This window comes from Scomber scombrus, chromosome 2, assembly GCF_963691925.1.
Source record: "Scomber scombrus chromosome 2, fScoSco1.1, whole genome shotgun sequence".
Taxonomy (NCBI): domain Eukaryota; kingdom Metazoa; phylum Chordata; class Actinopteri; order Scombriformes; family Scombridae; genus Scomber; species Scomber scombrus.
Window position 1 is genome coordinate 22812950 of NC_084971.1, and position 20210 is coordinate 22833159.

At 39.0% G+C, this 20210-nt stretch overlaps 1 protein-coding gene across 1 annotated transcript in view; it reads left to right on the forward strand.

The window, feature by feature from the left end:
* Positions 1-3099: 3099 nt before the first annotated feature.
* cntln (centlein, centrosomal protein) overlaps positions 3100-20210 on the forward strand; it is an 84746-nt gene continuing 67635 nt past the window's right edge. Inside the window, exons 1-8 of the mRNA XM_062426089.1 lie at positions 3100-3180; positions 6810-6898; positions 9862-9946; positions 13712-13846; positions 14893-15072; positions 17324-17457; positions 18466-18628; positions 19303-19527. Of these exons, the coding sequence (XP_062282073.1) occupies positions 3100-3180; positions 6810-6898; positions 9862-9946; positions 13712-13846; positions 14893-15072; positions 17324-17457; positions 18466-18628; positions 19303-19527 (1092 nt within the window). The remainder of the gene's footprint in view (positions 3181-6809; positions 6899-9861; positions 9947-13711; positions 13847-14892; positions 15073-17323; positions 17458-18465; positions 18629-19302; positions 19528-20210) is intronic.

Here is a 20210-nt window from a genome sequence, read left to right on the forward strand (position 1 = left end):
GTGTGTGTGTGTGTGTGTGTGTGTGTGTGTGTGTGTGTGTGTGTGTGTGCGCATGTGAGGCAGTGAGCAGATGAACCAACATTTGTCTGACTGAAGAGGAGTGCCAGTCCTCATATTTCTTCATTTTCCTCTCTCACCCTGTGCTCCAAATCTGGCTGGACAGTTAAGTACATTAGCCACACAATATGGAGTTGTCTTGTCTCAACAGCAAAACAGATGTCAAACACACGTCTTTGTTCATTTTGCCTCGCCTTTCCCTCACTTGCATCGAGTTCTAAAAGCTTTCAATATGGATTCAAGGTTCAAAATTGATAGCACATTATTTCTCTGGCCTTATGAGAGATCATTAAAAACATATAAAACCAGGGAAATATCAACAGGAGTGCAAATAAAAGTGTGTCTATTAAGAGAGGAACAACATGTGTACATAAACTGAAATGCAAAGATCAATTTTATATGTCAATGTAATATTTCTTTACTGTGTTTCGTGTGCCTGTTGAGCTGTGATATAACAACACAGATTTAAAGCCTTGCAAAACAGCACTTGCAGACACTGGGGAACCTTAATTCTATATACTCTGAGTGTCTAATAGTTCTACAACATATTCTCCCTATCTTTGTTATATTACCATTTTCTATGAATGGTACTTTCATTTTGTGATATTTCTCTGGAGATGTTATTCTTCCACCTTTTTTTCCATTTACATGACTAAAAAATAGTTTTAGTTTTTTTATTCCTCTTCCTCTGACTCTTCTTATTATATAACAAGTTGTCATGTTTGATGCATTCATACAGAAGACCATGTAATATTAGTTTGAAAAGTACTGTGTGTTCTTGAAAACAGATAATTAAATATCAACTCTTATTAATGTGACAGTATTGTGTGGTTATATTCTATAAACTCTCTTCCGTTGTTTGTGTTTGTTACCGAGAGCATGCAAAACTTGTAAGACTGCTTTCATACCTTAAAGGCCTTAAAATGTATCTATAAAGTTATTAAAATTGTATCATCAACTGTTTTGACATTTTATCACCTTTTGCGATAAATCTAAACTTCACGGTATTCATTTTTAAATGCATACAGAATAGTAACAGAATATTAACAATTTGCATTGATTTCTTGTTACATTCTCTTCTTTATGTAGACATTAGCCAGTATTTACAGTAAGTCATCTGTTACTTACAGTAAGTTATGAAAGTGTAAGAGTGAGCCAACATGCACAATATCAAAACCATGAAACTGAAGCAGCTCAGTGTAAGCAGTCAAATCATTAATTTCATCATTTACACTTGTGATTTTTCTACTGTAACTTGTCGAAATGTTTTCTCTTAAAAGGCCTATGATGTTAACTTTCTCCCACAATGGACTTAGATTGTTCTGCTTTTTCTGTCCTCCCACTTGAATTCGATTAAGCAGGCAGAGAAAACAAATGGATAATCACACATACTGTAGAATATTACCCATCCATCACATTAGATGATTAGGAATTCTTTCACATTAAGTCATGTATAATTTAAACCAATAGATTTTAACTATGGTGGTCTGGACGTGGTAGTCATTTCGCAGAGTTGGTCTTGGTGTGAGCTCATAGTCAGCTAAAATGTGCTTTTGAAGAGAGCCCAGTGGGAGACATGGGCTGATTCAAGAAGTCACCACCAGGGCAATTCAGTAGGGTTGCCGACCAATATGGATATAAAATACAGCTTCAAGTCCTCCGGGTCAGAGGCCTGAAACTGCAGAGATGCTGGAAATGAATGAATGTAGTGGTGTCCCACATCAAACCATGCATGTGCACATAAATTATTTTATTTGTTCATGGTTCCTCAATTCAAGTCAGTTTTGTTTGTACAGCCCAATATCACAAATCACAAATTTGCCTTAGGGGGCTTACAATCTGTACAGCAATACAGCATCCTCTGTCCTTAGACCCTTGACTCATATAAGGAAAAACTCCCTAAAAGAAGAGGAAGGGAGGGGAAGGAAGAAACCTCAGCAAGAGCATCAGAGGAGGGATCACTCACCCAAGATGGACAGACATGCAATATATACACTTTATCTATCAAGAATAAATCACATTTTCACAATGATTTCATGGAAAGAGGTAAATAATATTTTATTCCAACTTTATGGGTGACCGTGTATATAGGAAGAATGTGATCAAGAGGACGTTGTGCAGCAAACAACAAACAATCTGTTTGTTTTTTTTAGGTTTGTTCATCTTGTCCTTCTCTTTATTTTCTTATCTTTCGTTTCTATGTTGGATAGTTACTTTCTGGTATGAATTCAGTATGATAGTTCATCTGCTATGAATCCTTAATATATCAGTAGTTTGCATTGTGTGTGTGAGGCTGTTATATTTGTTTTACTCTTATAATTATGTTTTCATTTTCCCATTTTTATTTATGTTTAAAATAATTAAAAGAAAGAAAGAAAGAAAGGAAGGAAGGAAGGAAGGGAGGGAGAGAGGGAGGAAGGGAGGAAGAAAGAAAGAAAAAAAGAAAAGTCCTTGTGTAGCTTTGAGGACCACTTCATCCCTGGATCATCTTGATGCCGTAAGTCAACTGTAACCGTCGTGAAATGACTGCACGACTGTTACGCTGAGGGCGGGAGGGGCAGAAACGGAAAACAGCGGGCTTGTTTGAAAGCAGGAAGAGCATCTCTGTAGTTATTGACAACCGTGTTATTCACCGAGGAAAGGTTGTTTTGGTTGTGTAGAAAAGGCTGCAATGTACACTTTTCCAGTCGGTAGTGAAAAGCGCTGCCGTTGTTAGGTGACTAAGTTAGCAACGGCAGTGCTTAGCAACGGCAGCACTATCTTAACATTAGTGTTTTAAAGCTGCTGGTTAGCAAGTTATCTAAACAGGTAAGAGACAAGCTGTTCAGCGTCTATTGAGATTGTTTGTCTTATGCTGCGAGTTTTATTTGTGCCAAAGACACTTAACTTTCCTGATGAACGGGCTTTAATGGCAAATAGCCTAACTTACTGTATAATAACCATCAACAACTACTACTATCAACAAGTAATGCTACAAGTGTTCTTTCTTTTATCAAACTTACGGCATTTGTTTATATGTTTTGCTTTCTCCACAGCCCCACAATGTCCTCCAAAGACAACTCCCGCATCCTTTTGTTGGAGGAGCATGTGACGAGTTTATCAGAGGAGTTGATGCAATGTCAGGTATGTATTAATGTGTGTATCTAGATGAGATGCTGCATTGTGCTACCTGCTACCTCCAGAAATGATTATATTAAAATAATGCAAGCAACACAAATCGCTAAGAGTTAAACTAATTAGTTAGGTTGCCTAAAAATAATACAAGTCCACAGGAGGAAGAACTAGAAAATGTTTCATGTGTTCATTAATAGGTGAATTGACCACTCATCATGTTAACTATTATTCAGTTCACTATGTAAGCTCTTTTTAGTTTTAAGATGTTGTTAATATGTGTCCCAGAACAATTCTATCTCTGTGAAGCAAGATGTAAATATAAGACTGTGAATTTACAATATGCAGGACTGAGGATTAATTTTGTAATTTTTACTTATGATTACATGGACTTTTGTTGTCATGTATGTTTGCTTTTGGCCAGTTGTACCTTTTCATGAACCTGATGAAGCACTCTTATTATTGTCATGTAAAAAAAAAAGAGAGAGAGAGAAAGATCCTTAATCATTTATTTTCAAGGACAGAGTGTGTATATATTTTCTGACTGCATGTTCTTTTTGTTTTTCTCAGTAGCTCTTATTCTGGAGTTCATGCTTTGTGCAATTTCTTTTCTCTCTCTCTGTCTCTCTCTCTCTCTCTCTCTCTCTCTCTCTCTCTCTCTCTCTCTCTTACCCTAACCCTCTTCTTTAAAAAAAAAAACTATTTGTCATTTCTGCCAGACAATAGATAATTACCCACTTTATTATATTAACAACTTCTTCTACTCATCTAAATGAACATTATTTTCCATGTCGACCAGAGTAAGACCTGTGACTCACCTGAGATCGTGTTATGTAATTCAAAAAATGTCAAGAGGGATTTTTGGGGGGACATAACAATGCATACTATAAAGTACTGATTATTAAACTGCTTTTTCAGCTTTTAAAGTTTTTTTTTAAAGCATTTGTGTTTACAGTTTACATTTTTATGTCGAGAACGTTCGTTATGATTTCTTGCACAAAGAGCATTTTCATTGTGAGTACTGCTTTGCTGCATACGTCACTAAATAACCATATCACCTTTAATTTAAATGGTCAGCAAGACAAGTGAATAGTCTGCAACAAATATCTGCTTCGACAGTGTATTTGAATAAACTGAGCCCCCATTTTTCTACGTGTTAAAATAAGAACAAATACACAGCAACAAAGTGCTCATGAGCACATTTGAGAAGCTTTCATCCTCACTTGGTGAGTCAGTGATTGAGGGAGGGTGTCCTTGCATACTCACCACCAGGTGGTGCCTAATAACATGTGAACTGATCCCAGCATTCCTCACTTTGCATATCCACACAGTACCTTGCTATACAGGTAGGTAGACAGCTGTGGGGTTCAAGCAGATGATGTGTTACTTTTGGGTTTTTATTAGACTATTAGATACCACCTAACACATGGAGCCAGAACATTTGTGGTGGTGCTGTTGGCTGTAACCACGTGTGTGTCTGTTGCCTTATTTATCCTGTGTATAAAGTTCAGTTTAACTTTTGAAGTGAACTTTTTAGACTTCACTCAGAAAAAGGAGTTTTGCACCATCATTTGTAAACTCCACAAGGCATCTGTACAAACCTGTATAGGTAAGCAAAGCCATGTATACACACACAGTATGCAATTTACCACACAAAAACCTTTATTGATTTGACAGATAAAATTCATAGACTTCATGAAACAAACATTTTTAAAAAAGAATAAGCTGCACATCAGTTTTATTTCTGTCTAATACAGTGATGTACATTTGAATCAAGGCTATAAAAGTGGCCTCCATAAGTTGTATACTCTCTTTTTAAGCACTCCTTCATTACTTGCAGATGCAAAAACAAATTGCTACAAAGTATTTGTAACAAAGAGAATACATGTTTTAATGTTATTTTATTTGTTTCCAGTGTTGGTGCAGTGTATGATTAGGGTTTTTTTTCTCCTAAAAGTTGTTGCATATCACTCTAAATCTTGATGAAAATATTCCCAGATTACTGAAAATTCCCTACATTACATTTTTATGACAGTGTTATTTATTAATAGTTTACCTTTTGTTATAGACATTTTTACTTGAAAATAGGTGTACTTTACTCTCTAAGACCCACATTTAAATGTCTCTTTCAATAACGCATTTCATTTACTACATTATACTGCTACAAGTTTGCCTGTGACACTTTGTTCACTTCGGACTACTCCTGCTGCTTTACATTGAACTACCATGGAAACCGTCCTTGGTGGTCTTATCTGGAGAAGAACATCAGAGATTCTGTCTATCTAATAGGGACCTTTAGTTGTGTAGTGTACCATTTAAATAGTGGCATTTGAATACTATTGATGTCTTAGTCTCTGGCAAGATGTTCTTCAGGACAGCCATTAACTACAAAGAGGCTCATCTATCGGCCAGCAAATGTTCCTACTAGACCATACTAATTTTATTAATACGTGGCTGGATTCCAGTGGCTCTCTTTGGTATGTTTAGCCCATGGTATTTCAGTGTCTAGATTAAAAATGAATAATTCAGCCATCATCAAACACACATTCAGTGCATCTTTAAGTATATATACTGCAGAGAAGATCTCTTGATGAGGGTTCTTACTGAACACTTGTCTGTATAACGGCTAATGGCAGCCAAAGGCCAGGCAGAGGGAGACCACCTGTTTCAAATCAACCATTGCTGCTTAATTTTCGTCGTTAGCTACATTGCAGGGCTGATTTGGTGAGATCTCTACCCGGCTTTCACTCTGTATACACACACACCTCACACACACACTCTTACACACAGATGCATACAGAGACAGAGATCTACAGTCCTTCCACTTTATATGTTCAGTTCATGGTCTTATCAAGGTCTGCTTCTGCCATTTTGGTAAATAATTGATTAGACACTTTTGAAAAGGGGGTTAAAATTCATGTACTAATTGGAGACCAGTAGATTCCAGTGGGAGGGATGACTTTTATCTTATGATGATGTGAACATAATTTATCAGATAATTTTATATTAAGTCGATTTGGTATAATTCTGTCTTTTAATGTCAGAAAATGTAGTTTTTAGATGTCCCTCATTAAATGTAATGTAGCTTAAAAATGTTTGAAAAACCAGCTAGACAATTTGAATTGGAAATGTGTCAGGGGCTGGCTGGGTTTTTCTACTTGAAGATGACTCTCTCTGTCATCAGTTTTGAGTTTCTTTGGGGCTAGTTACTTTGCAGCTGTAGTGGAAAACATATCTGGAGAGCAATTGATTAATAAAGAAAATGCAAGCTCGACTGCTGTGTTTTGATTTAGATCCCAGCTCTCCCCAGTCATAAATAGTGCATAATGACAAGTGTCAATGCTTGCTCCCCTTGAGTCGAAGGTCACATCTCAGCGTTGGAGATTCGTATTAAGAGCGGCTCATGATTGAGGCAGGCCAGATCAAAAACTATTTTGTACAAGATGTTTAAATTATTGATTGACTATCCCTTCTCTCGTATGCTAATGGCATCCTGTTTAATTTTTTGTTTATGAGTGAGAAAGGCTGACATGTGTTGCCGCTGTCCTTTCAGGCCTCGTTGCATATTGAAAACTATCAAAAACTCTTTATCTCAATTAAGAATAACAGCTGTTGACTGACTGAATCCCGTGTTTTCACAGGCAGACAAGGAGTTTGTTTGGTCCCTATGGAAACGCCTGCAAGTGGCAAATCCAGACTTGACCCAGGCTGTCAGTTTGGTGGTTGAGCGGTGAGTAGATTCATCTTTCAAATTGCTACCTGAGAAGCTCAACAGCTGAAAATTCCTTTATCTCACAAGTGAAAAGAAATATGTGTGAAAGTCGTTCAAGGGGTGTTTAAGGCACCTTGGCCATTCTTCTGGGGTTACGACGGAATCTGGTGCAGATGCTGAATTAAGCCTTCTTATCCCCGGTTTAGCAGTTCAACCATGGAAACCCTTTTAATGAAAACACTCTTCCTCCACCGATCCCATTCTGGACAGTTGAAACACTCCTGCCAAATACTTGTCTTTATCGGATAAATTGTGAGATTGAATATGACCTCTTTTGCAGGGTGGCTAAGCTACACCAAAAACAGTGGCATGGGAAATTTTAGAAAAGAACAGAGGTTCATTTTTTTCCCTGACGACACACAGTTGGATAAATTACATATATTCCTCCCTAATAGGAAAAAAATGTTTGACTTTAAATTGTCTTTGGTTCTGGCATCACTGCATTGTCTTTTTCTACTTGCATAGGATTCAGCTGCTATTGAAATGCATGTAAAACCTTATTCAATACTGTAGTTTTTTACATTTTATCTTATCTTATACAGTACAGAATTATGTTTTGCCTACCATGGGTGCATATCACATACTTTTTGATGTCTGTCAGTTGTTAGCAGACCCTTAATAGGGGTAAAATACAGTGCAGCAGCATACAGAGACTTCCTCAGTACCTGTGCCTCTCATTCCTTCTACATACCCTCTTCAGTTCCTTTATAGCCCCATAGGAAACCCATCAAAGTATGTTGGTCCGCTGAGACTGGTGGGGGAACATGCACCCGGAGAGTGCATGTGTATTGTATCACCTGATGCGCAGGAGGATATTGACATGGTAATTGTGTCGACTCCAGTCAAGCGCTGGTGCCCACTGGGAACTACCATTCACCCCACCCTCCCCTTCCTGTGAGGATCTTGTAGAGTGATTGGTTGGTTGGTCAGGACATGGTGAACATAGCCCAATATACAAGAAGATGTAGCTAGGCCAGCCTGCGTTCCAGCTCCTCCAGGGACACCAGATACTTATTTCAGTGTCTATCAGGGGATGGGGCTGATCAGAAGAGACAAAGAGACGAGAGGAAAGGCCTCGAAGATGGGAGGTGTAGAAGGAGCAAGTGATGAGTAGAGGGAATGGGTGGCCCCTGGTGGCCTAAACAGTTGAAACAAACAGGTCCCCAATTGAGGCTCTGTTTTTTTTTCTCTCTAAAAGTTCATATGATAAAAGAGGTGCTAGCGTGCTAGAAAGAGTTGGTACCTGCAGCAGATTAGTATAGTAGTTATAGTTTCATAATAGAGTGTGCACTTTCTGTTTTCATTTATATCTTTACCTTTCTTACAGTATAGTCTTCACAATAATAATAGAAATGATGGTAATAACTATTTATATAGCACCCTTTTTAAGAACAGTTTTTGTAAAAAGAATTTACAGAAAAGACGATACAAAACATGAAAAATAAAAAAAGCAAATATAAATAAAAAAATAATAGAAGCAATAAAAAGACAACATCACATAAAAGCAAGCCTATAAAAATGAGTTTTGTAAATAAGAGAAGTCACTGATTCTGTAAGCTTTATGTCCTCAGGCAGGTCATTACAGTGGCGAGGGGTCCAGAAGCACAGTCACCAGGCCTCAACTTTGAAATAGCCAGAAAGGCCCCATTTGAGGATCTAAGGCTTTGGACTGGCTCATATGGGGGGAACATTTCTGTTATGTAGCTTGGGACCACAACCAGATATGCTTTAAAGGTGATCAGTAAAATCTTAAAATCAACTCTAAATCGAACAGGGAGCCAGTGGAGAGAAGGCAGGATTGGGCTGACATGATGTCATCTGTTAAAATCAGTAAGAAGCCGAGCTACTGTACCCTGAACCAGTTGGAGGCAAGAGAGTGACTTTCAGTTTATAGCAGAAAGGAGGAAGTTACAGTAGTCAAGTCTAGAGAAAATAAGTGTGTGAATCACTTTTGCGAGGTCAGAGTGTGAGAGCATTGGTTCAGTTATAATCTGTGGTTCAAAGCTTAAATCTGAAGCAATTAGTATTCCCACATTTCTGGCAGCAGGCTTTAGATTACCAGAAAAGGGACCAAGGACAATCTCAGTGACACTGATAGGGTTTGGAAGGACTGAACGATATGATTTCTAACAATTAATAACACCAGCTAGGCTTTTTAGGGACACCAGGCCTCCGGGGAAGGTATATCTTTGTGTCATCTGCGTAGAAAATGAAAAGAGACATTGGATGATTTGGCCAAGTGAAAGCATCTAGATGGAAAAAAAATGTGGACCTAAAATTGATCCTTGTGGTACACCACTGGTAATCTGAGTTATAGAAAATTAGTAATTACCTGTGACTACCTATGACTACTAAAGGAAGCCATTGGTTACCTTTAGGAGGGCAATTCCTGTGCAGTGATGAACATAGTAAAAAAAATAACATTAATTGTCTGTATGTTCTTGGGATCTTGTTTTGTATTTGTTATGAATTTTCCTTTAAAGATTGCGTAGCCGTCAGAATTACTGTTGCTTTTATTTAGGAAATACAGCAAATGCACAAACAAGTATAACTGCTGCAGGTGTAATTGATGATTGTATTGACCAGGGTGTAAAATTAACTTTTTTGTCCATCGGCCAAATGGCTAGTGAATGCTTACATTTTACCAGCCACTCAATAGATTTCATTGTACCAGCCACTTACATATTTGACCAGCATTTGGCTGGTGCTAATTTTTTGCCCTGTGTTTGACATCACACTGCAATAGTTGTGAAGCTACTGCTTACTGTCTCTTCATTTAATGTACATCCACTATGATTCAAAGTAATAAAATATTTAAGTCCAATCCAATGAGAGTAAACTTAATGAGTATGATATCTGCTTGTTTAAGGATATACGTTCTTTTTTAGGAACACTTGCCTATTCTTGACTCTTTCTTCCAGTGAGAAGCACAAAGCTGAGATTAAGGACAGGAAAGTGTTGGAGATCCTCCAGTCCAAAGATTACAAGATACAGGAGCTGGAACAGGTACGGTACGGTTTGGTTTAATAGTCTAAAACGTGTGTGTTTAGCGAATGTCTCTTAGACCTCAGACACATTAATGGAATAAGGCTATTCAGTCAAGTCTAGAAAATTGATTTGACAAAGGCTGCTATTTGTATGCAGTAGAAAGTTTTAGAAAAACAAGATAAGATTTCTAATTAGATTATTTTCATAAATAATTCTGCCCCTCAAATTGGTTATGTTTACAAATCTGACAAATGTACAAATCTTCTGATGTTGGCCAATGATCAGCTGCAGTGAAGCATCTGAGAGTTAAGTGTCCTCAACACTTTGATGCTGGGTCCAGCAGGAGGGCATTTCTCATTGACTTTTCCCAACCACATTCACCACTTTTCCAGGGTGAATTTTTCTTAGCTTCAAGGCAAAATTCTTGGATTATATTTTTGCAGTTTTATGTTTTTTCCCCCCTTAAAAGTATTTGTTTTATTTTTTGTTAGTATGCAATTCACACTTAAATAGGGTCTATGCCTTTTCTAAGTTATTACAGACTAGTGTTTATTTGAAAAGAAATACATTTATTACAAAAAAATGATTGCCAGCAAATTCTTTGAGTATTTTTTAGCCACAACCCTTTATTCTGTGTTACCTGCTTTCTTTTCATCGCCTCATGATTAATATTTCTTGATGGTATGATGGCTAACGATAATGACATCACTAATGAAATTTACTCCAAATCATCATCATCCCTTCACTGAAGCATCTGTCAGTCTCCTTCATTAACGTACCTTGTACAGAATTGTGTTCATTCCTAATGAGAATGGCCGTAATGGAGTCATCAGCTTGCCAGTGTGTTTTTACATCACCCTCCTCAGCCATCTTAACACTGTACACAGTAGCTCATAATTAGGATACATTATATGTGAGTACAAGTCAAACTTTGAATTGGGTCTTTAGTTTGAAAGGGAGTTAAGTTTTTACAGATTTCACACAGATGCTTACAAACTATCCCAAAAGGCATATTTTCCATAGCATAGCTGTGGGTGTGGGCTTCTGGATGTGGGTGTACATTACAATAAACATTTTTGCCTCAGCCGGTGTTTAAGTCTGACTGATGCATGAGGACCCATGGCAGCAAACCTTGAAAACAAAATTAATTGGTTTAACCTTTGGATAGGACTGCATTGACAATGCAACAAAGAATTGGAGAAGAGGCTCCTGCACCATATGAGAAGAAAATACCAAAAAGGTTTAGTAAGATAAGAACTTTAGGCACCAAAGAATTAAGTTGAACCACTTGGTAGAAATTCGTTATAGAATGGGCTACAGTAATATTTTTTCTGTAACTACCGTGCTGTAGTTACATTAAGGTCACTACAAATTTATAATACACCACCTTTTCATAGCAATATTATAGTGGGCATATACATAAAAAGCATGTGTGGCCTTTATTTCAGGCCAGCTGTTGCACTATTTTCATGGAAATGTGTTATACTCCATATTCCAAAAGGATTAAACGTGATAAAAGAGGAAGCTTGAAAATGTAGGAGAGAAGTTTCCTTTTTATTTTGGTATCAGATCTAAACTTTCCCGATAGGAAGGTTCCACTCAAAAATGATAAATGTGTTTTAATCTGAGTCAAGGCAGCCTGATTTCAACAAGGTTATTAGGAATTAAAACTTTTATTTATTAAATGAATCTGAAATGGTAGCTGTTATTAGTAGCCTTAACCAATGGCTGGTAGATAGATAATAGCTATTCAGATTAGTGCAAACACATTTTTAACCAAAACTTTACCAATTGTGCCTTAGACTGTTCCTGTCTTAGACGTGCAAACCAATCTTCTGAAATATTAATAAGCTATTAAGTTTACTGGCGCCCAGCTAAAGGCCGTAGTGTACTTACAACGCTGTCTTTCTTACTTGCAGTGCTCTATATTTATATGAATCATAAGTGATCTCCTCCTCTTTAAACTGTAGTAATGAAACTGTTGGTCATTATCAGAGTCTCCTTAAAGAAAACTATCCCTGGTCCACATTACAGCTTTGACATTTAACAGGCAACAGGTTGACTTTAGCTCCTCATGTGAAAAAAAGTTGATACCCACTGTTTTCAGACACAGGCTGTTTGAGGATCTCCTTATTAGCACTGCTCTCAGTGCTGTGTCATACTGGCCCTCTGACAGTCATCATCTCATCCAGTCTTGAGCCATACATACCCAAATAGTGATTAATTGGAGATGTGATGGTCTGCTGAGTCCACAAAGGATCTTACACTTCTCCTAATGTCTCAGCTCTCCAACTTTGATGTTTTTTTTTCTTCCTTTTCTTTTTTCAGTCTACCTCTTTAACTTTCCCTCACTACTCCTTTCCATTTTTGTACCATAATTAGCTTTCATTTTTGAACTGTACTGGGAATTTTCAAATGCTAATCTTTCTGTCCTAGACCTCTTAACTTGGCGGAACCCCCCTTTTTTTCTCTTCTATCAATTGAGCACTACTGGGGTTCAAATTGTTCTTGCCTACCTCATTATCAACGTTTGAATTTATTTCCTGCTCTCCAGTATAAATCTCTATTAAAGCCCCTGTGTTCTTAGCACGGTGAGCTAGCGAGTAGTTAGGATCGCTAAATCCACTATCTGGATATATTTGAGCGATTTCCCTCAACATGGCAATTAAATGCATCCCAGAGCACAGTGTTATTTGAGAGGAGGGTGTACCCACAGAAGGTTGTGGATTACCAGCCAATGCCAAACCCCAGCTGATGCAGTGTTAAGAGGCCAGCCTCCTCCTACTAAGGCCACAAAGGCTGCCAAAAAACATGAAGTGAACATATACCAGCATCAGAAGTGGGTGGTCATTAAATTCATTGTATCATTTCTGCTGGTCTTCAGTTTAGTGAACCTTGAAAATCAACAAATTGGCCATCATGGATCTTTAGGATGTTTTCTGACTCACTTGATTTATTCAGTTACATCTTAATAGTTGAGTTTCTATGGTTGCTGTCTGAGGCTACATAATTGTGTCAAGGGTAAAAAGATAATCACGGTTCTTTTTTATATTTAACACCTCTTCTTTTTAGTATGTATGGATCTAGTTGCGGGCAGTCAGGTTTTAATGCTTGGTAAAATTAGACTGGGTTTTATGGTATTCAGTGAATGTTCAGGACACTATCCAGACCATATTTTTGATTTGATGTTTCTGAAGCTTAACAATCAGAAGCAGAATCCGGTTTATTGTCAGGTCGGTTTGCACATACAAGAAGTTTTACTTTGTGTTGTTGTGCATATCAGTCATAAAATGTACACAAAATTAAGTAATCCTAAATAATATTAAACAAAGAAGAAATAATTTGCAATAAAAAAAAGTAAAATATATTTTAAATGAGATGAGCTGCTACAGGTTTAACAAAATATTGAACAGGAGCAAACTCTATATATAGTGTGCAATAATAATAATATTGATAACAATAACAACACAATAATTACATTATTATAAGATGTAATGTCCATGGGTGGGATAGATTCTGTCTCTGTGGGGGTCCCGGGCCTTGTTGATGTTGCAGATTGAAAGTAAATGTTTTTGTGGCGTGAGGTTTTGGTCTTGACAGACCTGAGCATGTTGTCTGGATGGAGCATTTTAAAAAGGTTATGTCTGAGCCGGGGTGGGAGGGGTCAGCCATAGTCTTTGCTGCTCACCTTAGGATGTGTGCATAATGTGACCTGTGGCTCTCTCTTTTTCTGCATTTTTCTTTCTCTCTATCTGTGTGACTCTGTCTTACTGTCTGCCAAAGAATGTGACAGGGCAGCAGCAGGAGATTAACAACTTGGTAAAGACGAGGACAACAGTGGATGAAGACAGTGCCTTAATGAAGAGGGAGCTGACAGCACTGCGTGAAGAACTGGTCAATAAGAGTCAAGAAATGAAGGTTGGTAGCACATATTTTCTGTGTCAGTCTGGGCCTCAGATTCCAAAAGTCTCTTTTCTGTGTGGCACCGAACACGACAAGTCCCCCGTGGCTATAGCCACAGGCGTTTGAATCATTTAGAAGAGAAAGAAGATTGCTCAGTCCTCTTGAACACAATCTCTGTGTCTTTGTGTCTCCTTCCTCTCGCTTTTCACCCTCGCTCTTTTGGCTTTTAGCTTTCTTTCTTGGTATTGACAACAGAGAATAATTAACAGCTGGAAAGAGAGAGAATGTGTCTGTGTCTCTGTGTGTGTGTGTGTGTGTGTGTGTGTGTGTGTGTGTGTGTGTGTGTGTGTGTGTGTGTGTGTGTGTGTGTGTGTGTGTGTGTGTGTGTGTGTGTGTGTGTGTGTGTGTGTGTGTGTGTGTGTGTGTGTGTCTGTGTGTGAGAGACAGAGAAAGGAAAGCAGGTTGTTAACTTGCAGATTAATACTTAATGACTCCTTCAGTGGGGGAAAGTGAAACGTGTGCTTGTGATGGTGTGGCTTCCTCGTAATTATGCTTAGATGGAACCCGGCTATGATTAATTGATAAAGGAATGGTCCTTACACAGTCTTGGTGAGGTCTCGTGGTGAGAAATCGTGGGGGACAGCATCAAAGGAGACCTAGGTTGAGTCTAATGGGTCTTGCAGCAGGCACCATTCTCATTAGGAGCTTGCCATTAAAGCCGACAGACTGGCCCCTGTACCTGCATGAGCCCAGCTCTTCCTGCACGGCTCGGCCCACACCAGCCAACATCTGGCCGCGTGGGCCCAGTCCTACAGCACAGGTGACCTTGGCCAATAAGCGGCACCGTGCAGGCACCTCCCACAGCAAAGCCAGTCCACTGTTTACATATTCATTTCTGCCTCAACCCCATGGGTTGCTTCTCTTTTTGTATCTCTGTTTTTCTTTTCTCATTTTCTCAGTTTGAATAGCTTCTTTTTCTTTTTCTCTCCTTTCGTCACCGTTGTTTACTTGGCCCTCATGACCCCCGACTCTCCTCCTTCCAACACACCTCTCTTATTCAGGAAATGAAGACAGAGTGTAGGAGGAAAGAGGAGGAGGAGCGGCAGGTGGTGCAGGCTCTAGAGGAGGAGAAAGAGGGATTAACTTCCCGCTGTGTCACCCTGCGAGCTGACCTGGAGGAGAAAGAGAGGCAGGCCAACAGCCAACGAGACCAGAGGGATGTTGCTCAGGCCAGAGTCAAGGTATGAACACGAGGACAATTCCATGCAGACACACACACACACACACACACACACACACACACACACACACACACACACACACACACACACACACACACCCACCCCACACACCCCCACACAAAGTCGTACAGGATGGGCCCTGTCCTCTAGTTTTTCCTTCTCTTCTGCACACCTTGAAATCTCTGATCCTTCTCACCCTTTCCTGCACAGCATGTGAATATAAAAAAATCTCTGTAGCAAAGCGCAGTTTTAATATGCAGGGACTATGTTTAAAGAAAGGAGAAAAAAACGCTTTAACACAGGGGTGACAGATCTTCCTTGGTTGGAATAAAATATGATTTGAGTTGATTATCAAGAAGCCCCCTGCCCCCTTCAACCCAACTGAAGACTCAAAAAACTTTGTGTGAAGTCATTTGCATGAGTGCATGCATGAGTGAGAGGTAGTTGTATGTTTTCTTTCATTCATTCCCTCCATATGCTTGTTGGGGCAGCTGGGCCTCAGCAGGTAGAGCAGGTCATCCACTAATCTGAAGTTCGGTGGTTTGATCCCTGGCACCTCCAGTTCACATGTCAAAGTGTCCTTGGACAAAATACTGAATCCCAAATTGCTCCCATTGTGTGTGAATGAGCATTAGAAAGTCCTCCTTATGACCAGGTTGGCACGTTGCATGGCAGACCCTGCAGTAATGCAGTAATGACCCTCTCTGAATGTGTTGGGCAATTAATGTTGACATGTAGTGTAATGACCTTGATCAGAATAGATTGTGATATGAATGCAGCCCATTTACCATATACAAGCACTTATTTTAAAGAATCTGCTCATTGCTCGAGATTGATCATTATAGATCCATTCTTCCTACGCCAAGTGGGGTCACAGGCTTTTCAATATGTAAGTAAGCCGCACCTATGCGGACATGAGAAAACAGTGATTAGACAGCGACAGCCCTTAGATAACAATCTTTTACCACCATCTGTTAACTGTGTGCCAATACTAGAGTCTCAGGACACAGGAGGAGCAGAAGAACCTCACATTCTCCCCCTCCCATACAGACAAATTGTTATGAAAGATATTACTACCCTTTTCAAATGGAGATGGACAGAAAGTCTTGAATAAGTTACAGCTGCACAGTAATTATACTTGGACGGGATGGAGCCCAGCAACTACTCTATGCACATCCATCACAGACTAAGACATTTCACATGTTCCTCACTTTTTTGTAAATTTCAAAGATGGAGATGGAGAATGTGGGTTGTGCAGTGGATATATCATGCCAATTAGTTTGACATTGCAAAGATTTGTCCAGGAATTTTTCATTTATTTCAGCGTATAGTAGACAAGGTACACTGCTGCATAGTTATTATATTTCCGTAACTGAAACAGAGTTTGGTGGGGCAATTGACAATTAATTCTGCGCCTGTGAAACATAATTGTTAGTTAAATTTTACCTGTATAGGTTTGGAAACCCATTTGTGTATTTGATGCCATGCAATCTACCCTGCTTTAATGGTTGTAATTATTAAGGAAAAGCTGTCATTAACACACCTGCTGTACTGCGAAAGCAGCACAATAGCAGCAGCTGCAGTCGTCCGTCAGTGTTTTCACTGAATATGTTCAGTCACAGTACTGCTGTGCATTCAGAAGCACTAAGACAGTGCTCATAGCACAAAACAATGTAGTTACATAGCAAATTGAAAGAAAATGGACTTGAAGCATAAAAGATGTTGAAAGTTGCAGTCATAAGTATAAAGTGTGAGCCATTACACAGCCTGCCTTGACTGCTGTATCGATTAAAACGGAATGCTTCATCAGACAGACGTGAGACAGACAATTGAAAATCATGGCTGAAATGTGTCCTGTGTAGACAGACAGTAACAGCTAGAGGTTGTACGATGTCAACATATACACTGTGCCACATTGCCAAATGAAATGCTGTGATAAACTTAATCTCAATGATATGGATCATGGACTAGTCCACGAAAACAGCGCAAAAAATAGAGGAGATATTGACATAAAACAATCACAATTCTTAGGTAAAAAGGCTAATAATAAATATTTCTTAGTATAAGATTGAAGTGCACAAAGTAACAAAAGTGTAAAACCACATGAAATGCTCCTGGGTCATTATCAGTGTCACTACTTCTTTTTAATTTTTTCTGGTGGAATGTATTATAAAAAGCCCCATTATGTGTTACGTTCTTCCTTTTATTTTTCTGAAAGTGCCTCAAATGTATTATTATTCTGCGGTACTAGGATCTGGAGGAAGAGTTGCACAATGCCTGGCAGGAGTTGTCAAGATTGCAGAGCCACAGTGGCAGCCTGGCAGCCCAGCTTTCTACCAAGGAAAGAGAGGTGGCAACAAAAGAGGGTCAACTTAATCAACTTCGGTGAGCCCTACAAACTGAAGTATTACCTGATACATACACCTCAGTGTTTTCTTTCTTGTAACAACCAGAATGTAATATGTGATATTTTGGGTTAATCTTATTGTTTTAAGGAGGTGTGTGTCTGTCGTGTGTGGGCACATGCATACACATCACCTCACACAGGTTAGTGTGTGCAACAGTAAGTATATTGCTCTCTATGCCATGAGGCTTGGGGGTGACACAGATCTCTTCCACTCTGGCTCACCTAAAGCCACTTGATAAGCCCTGCATAGTGGATGTGCTTTAAAAGAGGGAGAAAAGGGAAACTGAGCAGGCTTTGGCTAAGCTTTAGTCGATATGATAAAAAACAGTGAGAACCGTAGGAGCCTTAGTGGTAATCTCAACCTTTTTTAACTACTTTTCTGTTTTAATGCCAGAGGCACTCTGACATGTCAGTCACACTAAAGCTAGAGACCATTCTTAAGGTTTTAGCTGGGTGATTAAAGATGTCCTTATAAGTTAGAGGAGCACTTTGTGGTAATTCCATGGGACACAAATGGTTTACTATATAATATTTTCATATCTTACAAGTATTACAAATATACAGTACCAGTCAAATGTTTGCACACACCTTCCCATTCACTTTAATAAGAAAGTGTGGTTCTGTATACATGTAATAGAAATTAAATGTGCACTTTATTCAAATCTGGTATTATTTGTATAATAGGAATTGGTATTTGTATTATTTATTTAGATTACATTTTACATTTGTTTTGCATATTCAATTTGTCATAACGCAATTCAGAGTAATTATAGCCATTGCAGAAAATAGAAATGAAACATTAACCTGAATTAATACAAGTTCTGGGTACCTCACACCTTCTTGATTTTCAATTTCTTTCTACATCATTACAGATTCTTATGTTATTTCAGTATTTTAATTAAAAGAAAAGCAATACAGCTCTATTGTGTATTAATCTATAATATTTAAATTTAAATAACATGTTGCATGTGTGTGTGTGTCTGCAGTTGTGAGTTTACAGAAGTGCAGACCCTGTACAGACAGAGTACAGAGCATGCTGCTGAGCAGAGTCATCTGATCAAGCAACTGGAAGGACTAAACCTAGACACGCAGAAAGTCCTGAGGAACCAAGAAGAGGCACATACTGCTGACACCACCTCCTATCAGACGGTACACATACACGCGCATGCACACATGCCAAACCTCAAACTCGTCATTATTATAACCACCTTGTTTCACTCCACTCAGGCCTCACCCGCTGTGGTAATTTATTTCCAAGCTAGCTGTAACCTACAATTATTTGACTTGCCGAAGAGAAAGACTTCTCTCCCCGTGTCCTGTTACTCTGAATGAGTTTTCAACCTACCACCCCTCAGTTCGATGACTGTACTGCTTTTTCATACACAACACTACATTATAACTGGAAACATATAATATGCGTTAAGTGGCGTTCTTTTCACCCACCTTATAGTCTTCTTTCTATCCTTTCCTTTTTATATGTCCTCTTTTTATCCTTTCATTTTTTCTTTACCTTCATACTAACCGCGTCCACCAGGCGTGGCTCTGTAACTTCATGTCTGCTATGTCAACGAGCCATGCCCAGTGGAATCCTAACATTAGACAGTATTAGCATATATCTAACCTATTACTTTGGAAATAAGAAAATATCAAAAAGTTTATGTCAGTCTCTATGTCACCAAGTATAAAGAGTGCTTTTTGTCTCATCATCCTCCATTTGACATCTCATCTCTGGTTGACTTGACCCATTCCTCTGCTTCTCCACCTCCCCTCTTGCCCTCCTCCTGCTTTCCCAACCTTTCTGTCTTATTTGTGTTTGTTGACAGCTGTACAAGGAGTTGAGTCAGTGCTACCAGGCCCTCATGTCAAGCGAGGCCAAGCTCCGTCAGAGTCACCAGGATCTCAGCAGCCAGCTGACTCAGAAAGACCAGCAAGTCCTGCAACTCCAGGCCCAGCTACAACAGCAGCAGGAGCAAATACAACTACAGCAGCAGCAGCAGACTCAGCATACGGTCCTTTACCCCTCACCCAACCGACAAACCAACTTTAAGGTAAGCAACTTTCCCATTTTTGACCATACCCTCCTTTCAAGACCCTCTGCCATTCTAGTTTATTAAGTACACTGAAGCTCCAAATTAAGAAGTGGTCTGCTGTGCTGCAAAAGTTTTTGAACTTTGAGTTGCATTTGAGTGGGTATGTGCAACAAATATGGCTGATGATGATGCTCTGTATAATATATCAATGTTTTTTCTAAATAAATACATTTCGGTATATTATGAAACTCCTGTCAATCACTTGTCTGAATCTAGTGTCTAATTGTCCCAAGGTAAAGAGATGGCAGGTTGTAGGTGGATTAGTAGGCACAGCAATAACTGACAAGCTCCAGCATGGCCTGTGGTGTTAGTCTTTATATAAGAATCACTCTCTTGATTTCACTCTAGTTCACCCTTGATCTGTCCATCTCTCTTAGCACCACTGTCTTTCATGTCAGCTATCTGATCTTCTCTCACACTCAGTCCTGGGCACACATGCACCCTTTGAGGTGCTTACTTTATCTTTCTGTCCTCCCACCCAAGTACCTGGAAGTCCTTTTTAAAACACCCGGTCAGATCGCAAAGACAGATAAGAGGTGGAGAGAAGAGATTAATTGAAGCCCACTAATGTCTTGAAGTCTTGGAAGATGATGTAGGAGTTACAGTTCTACATCTGTTAGTCAGCGGGGGTTTGGCTTAGC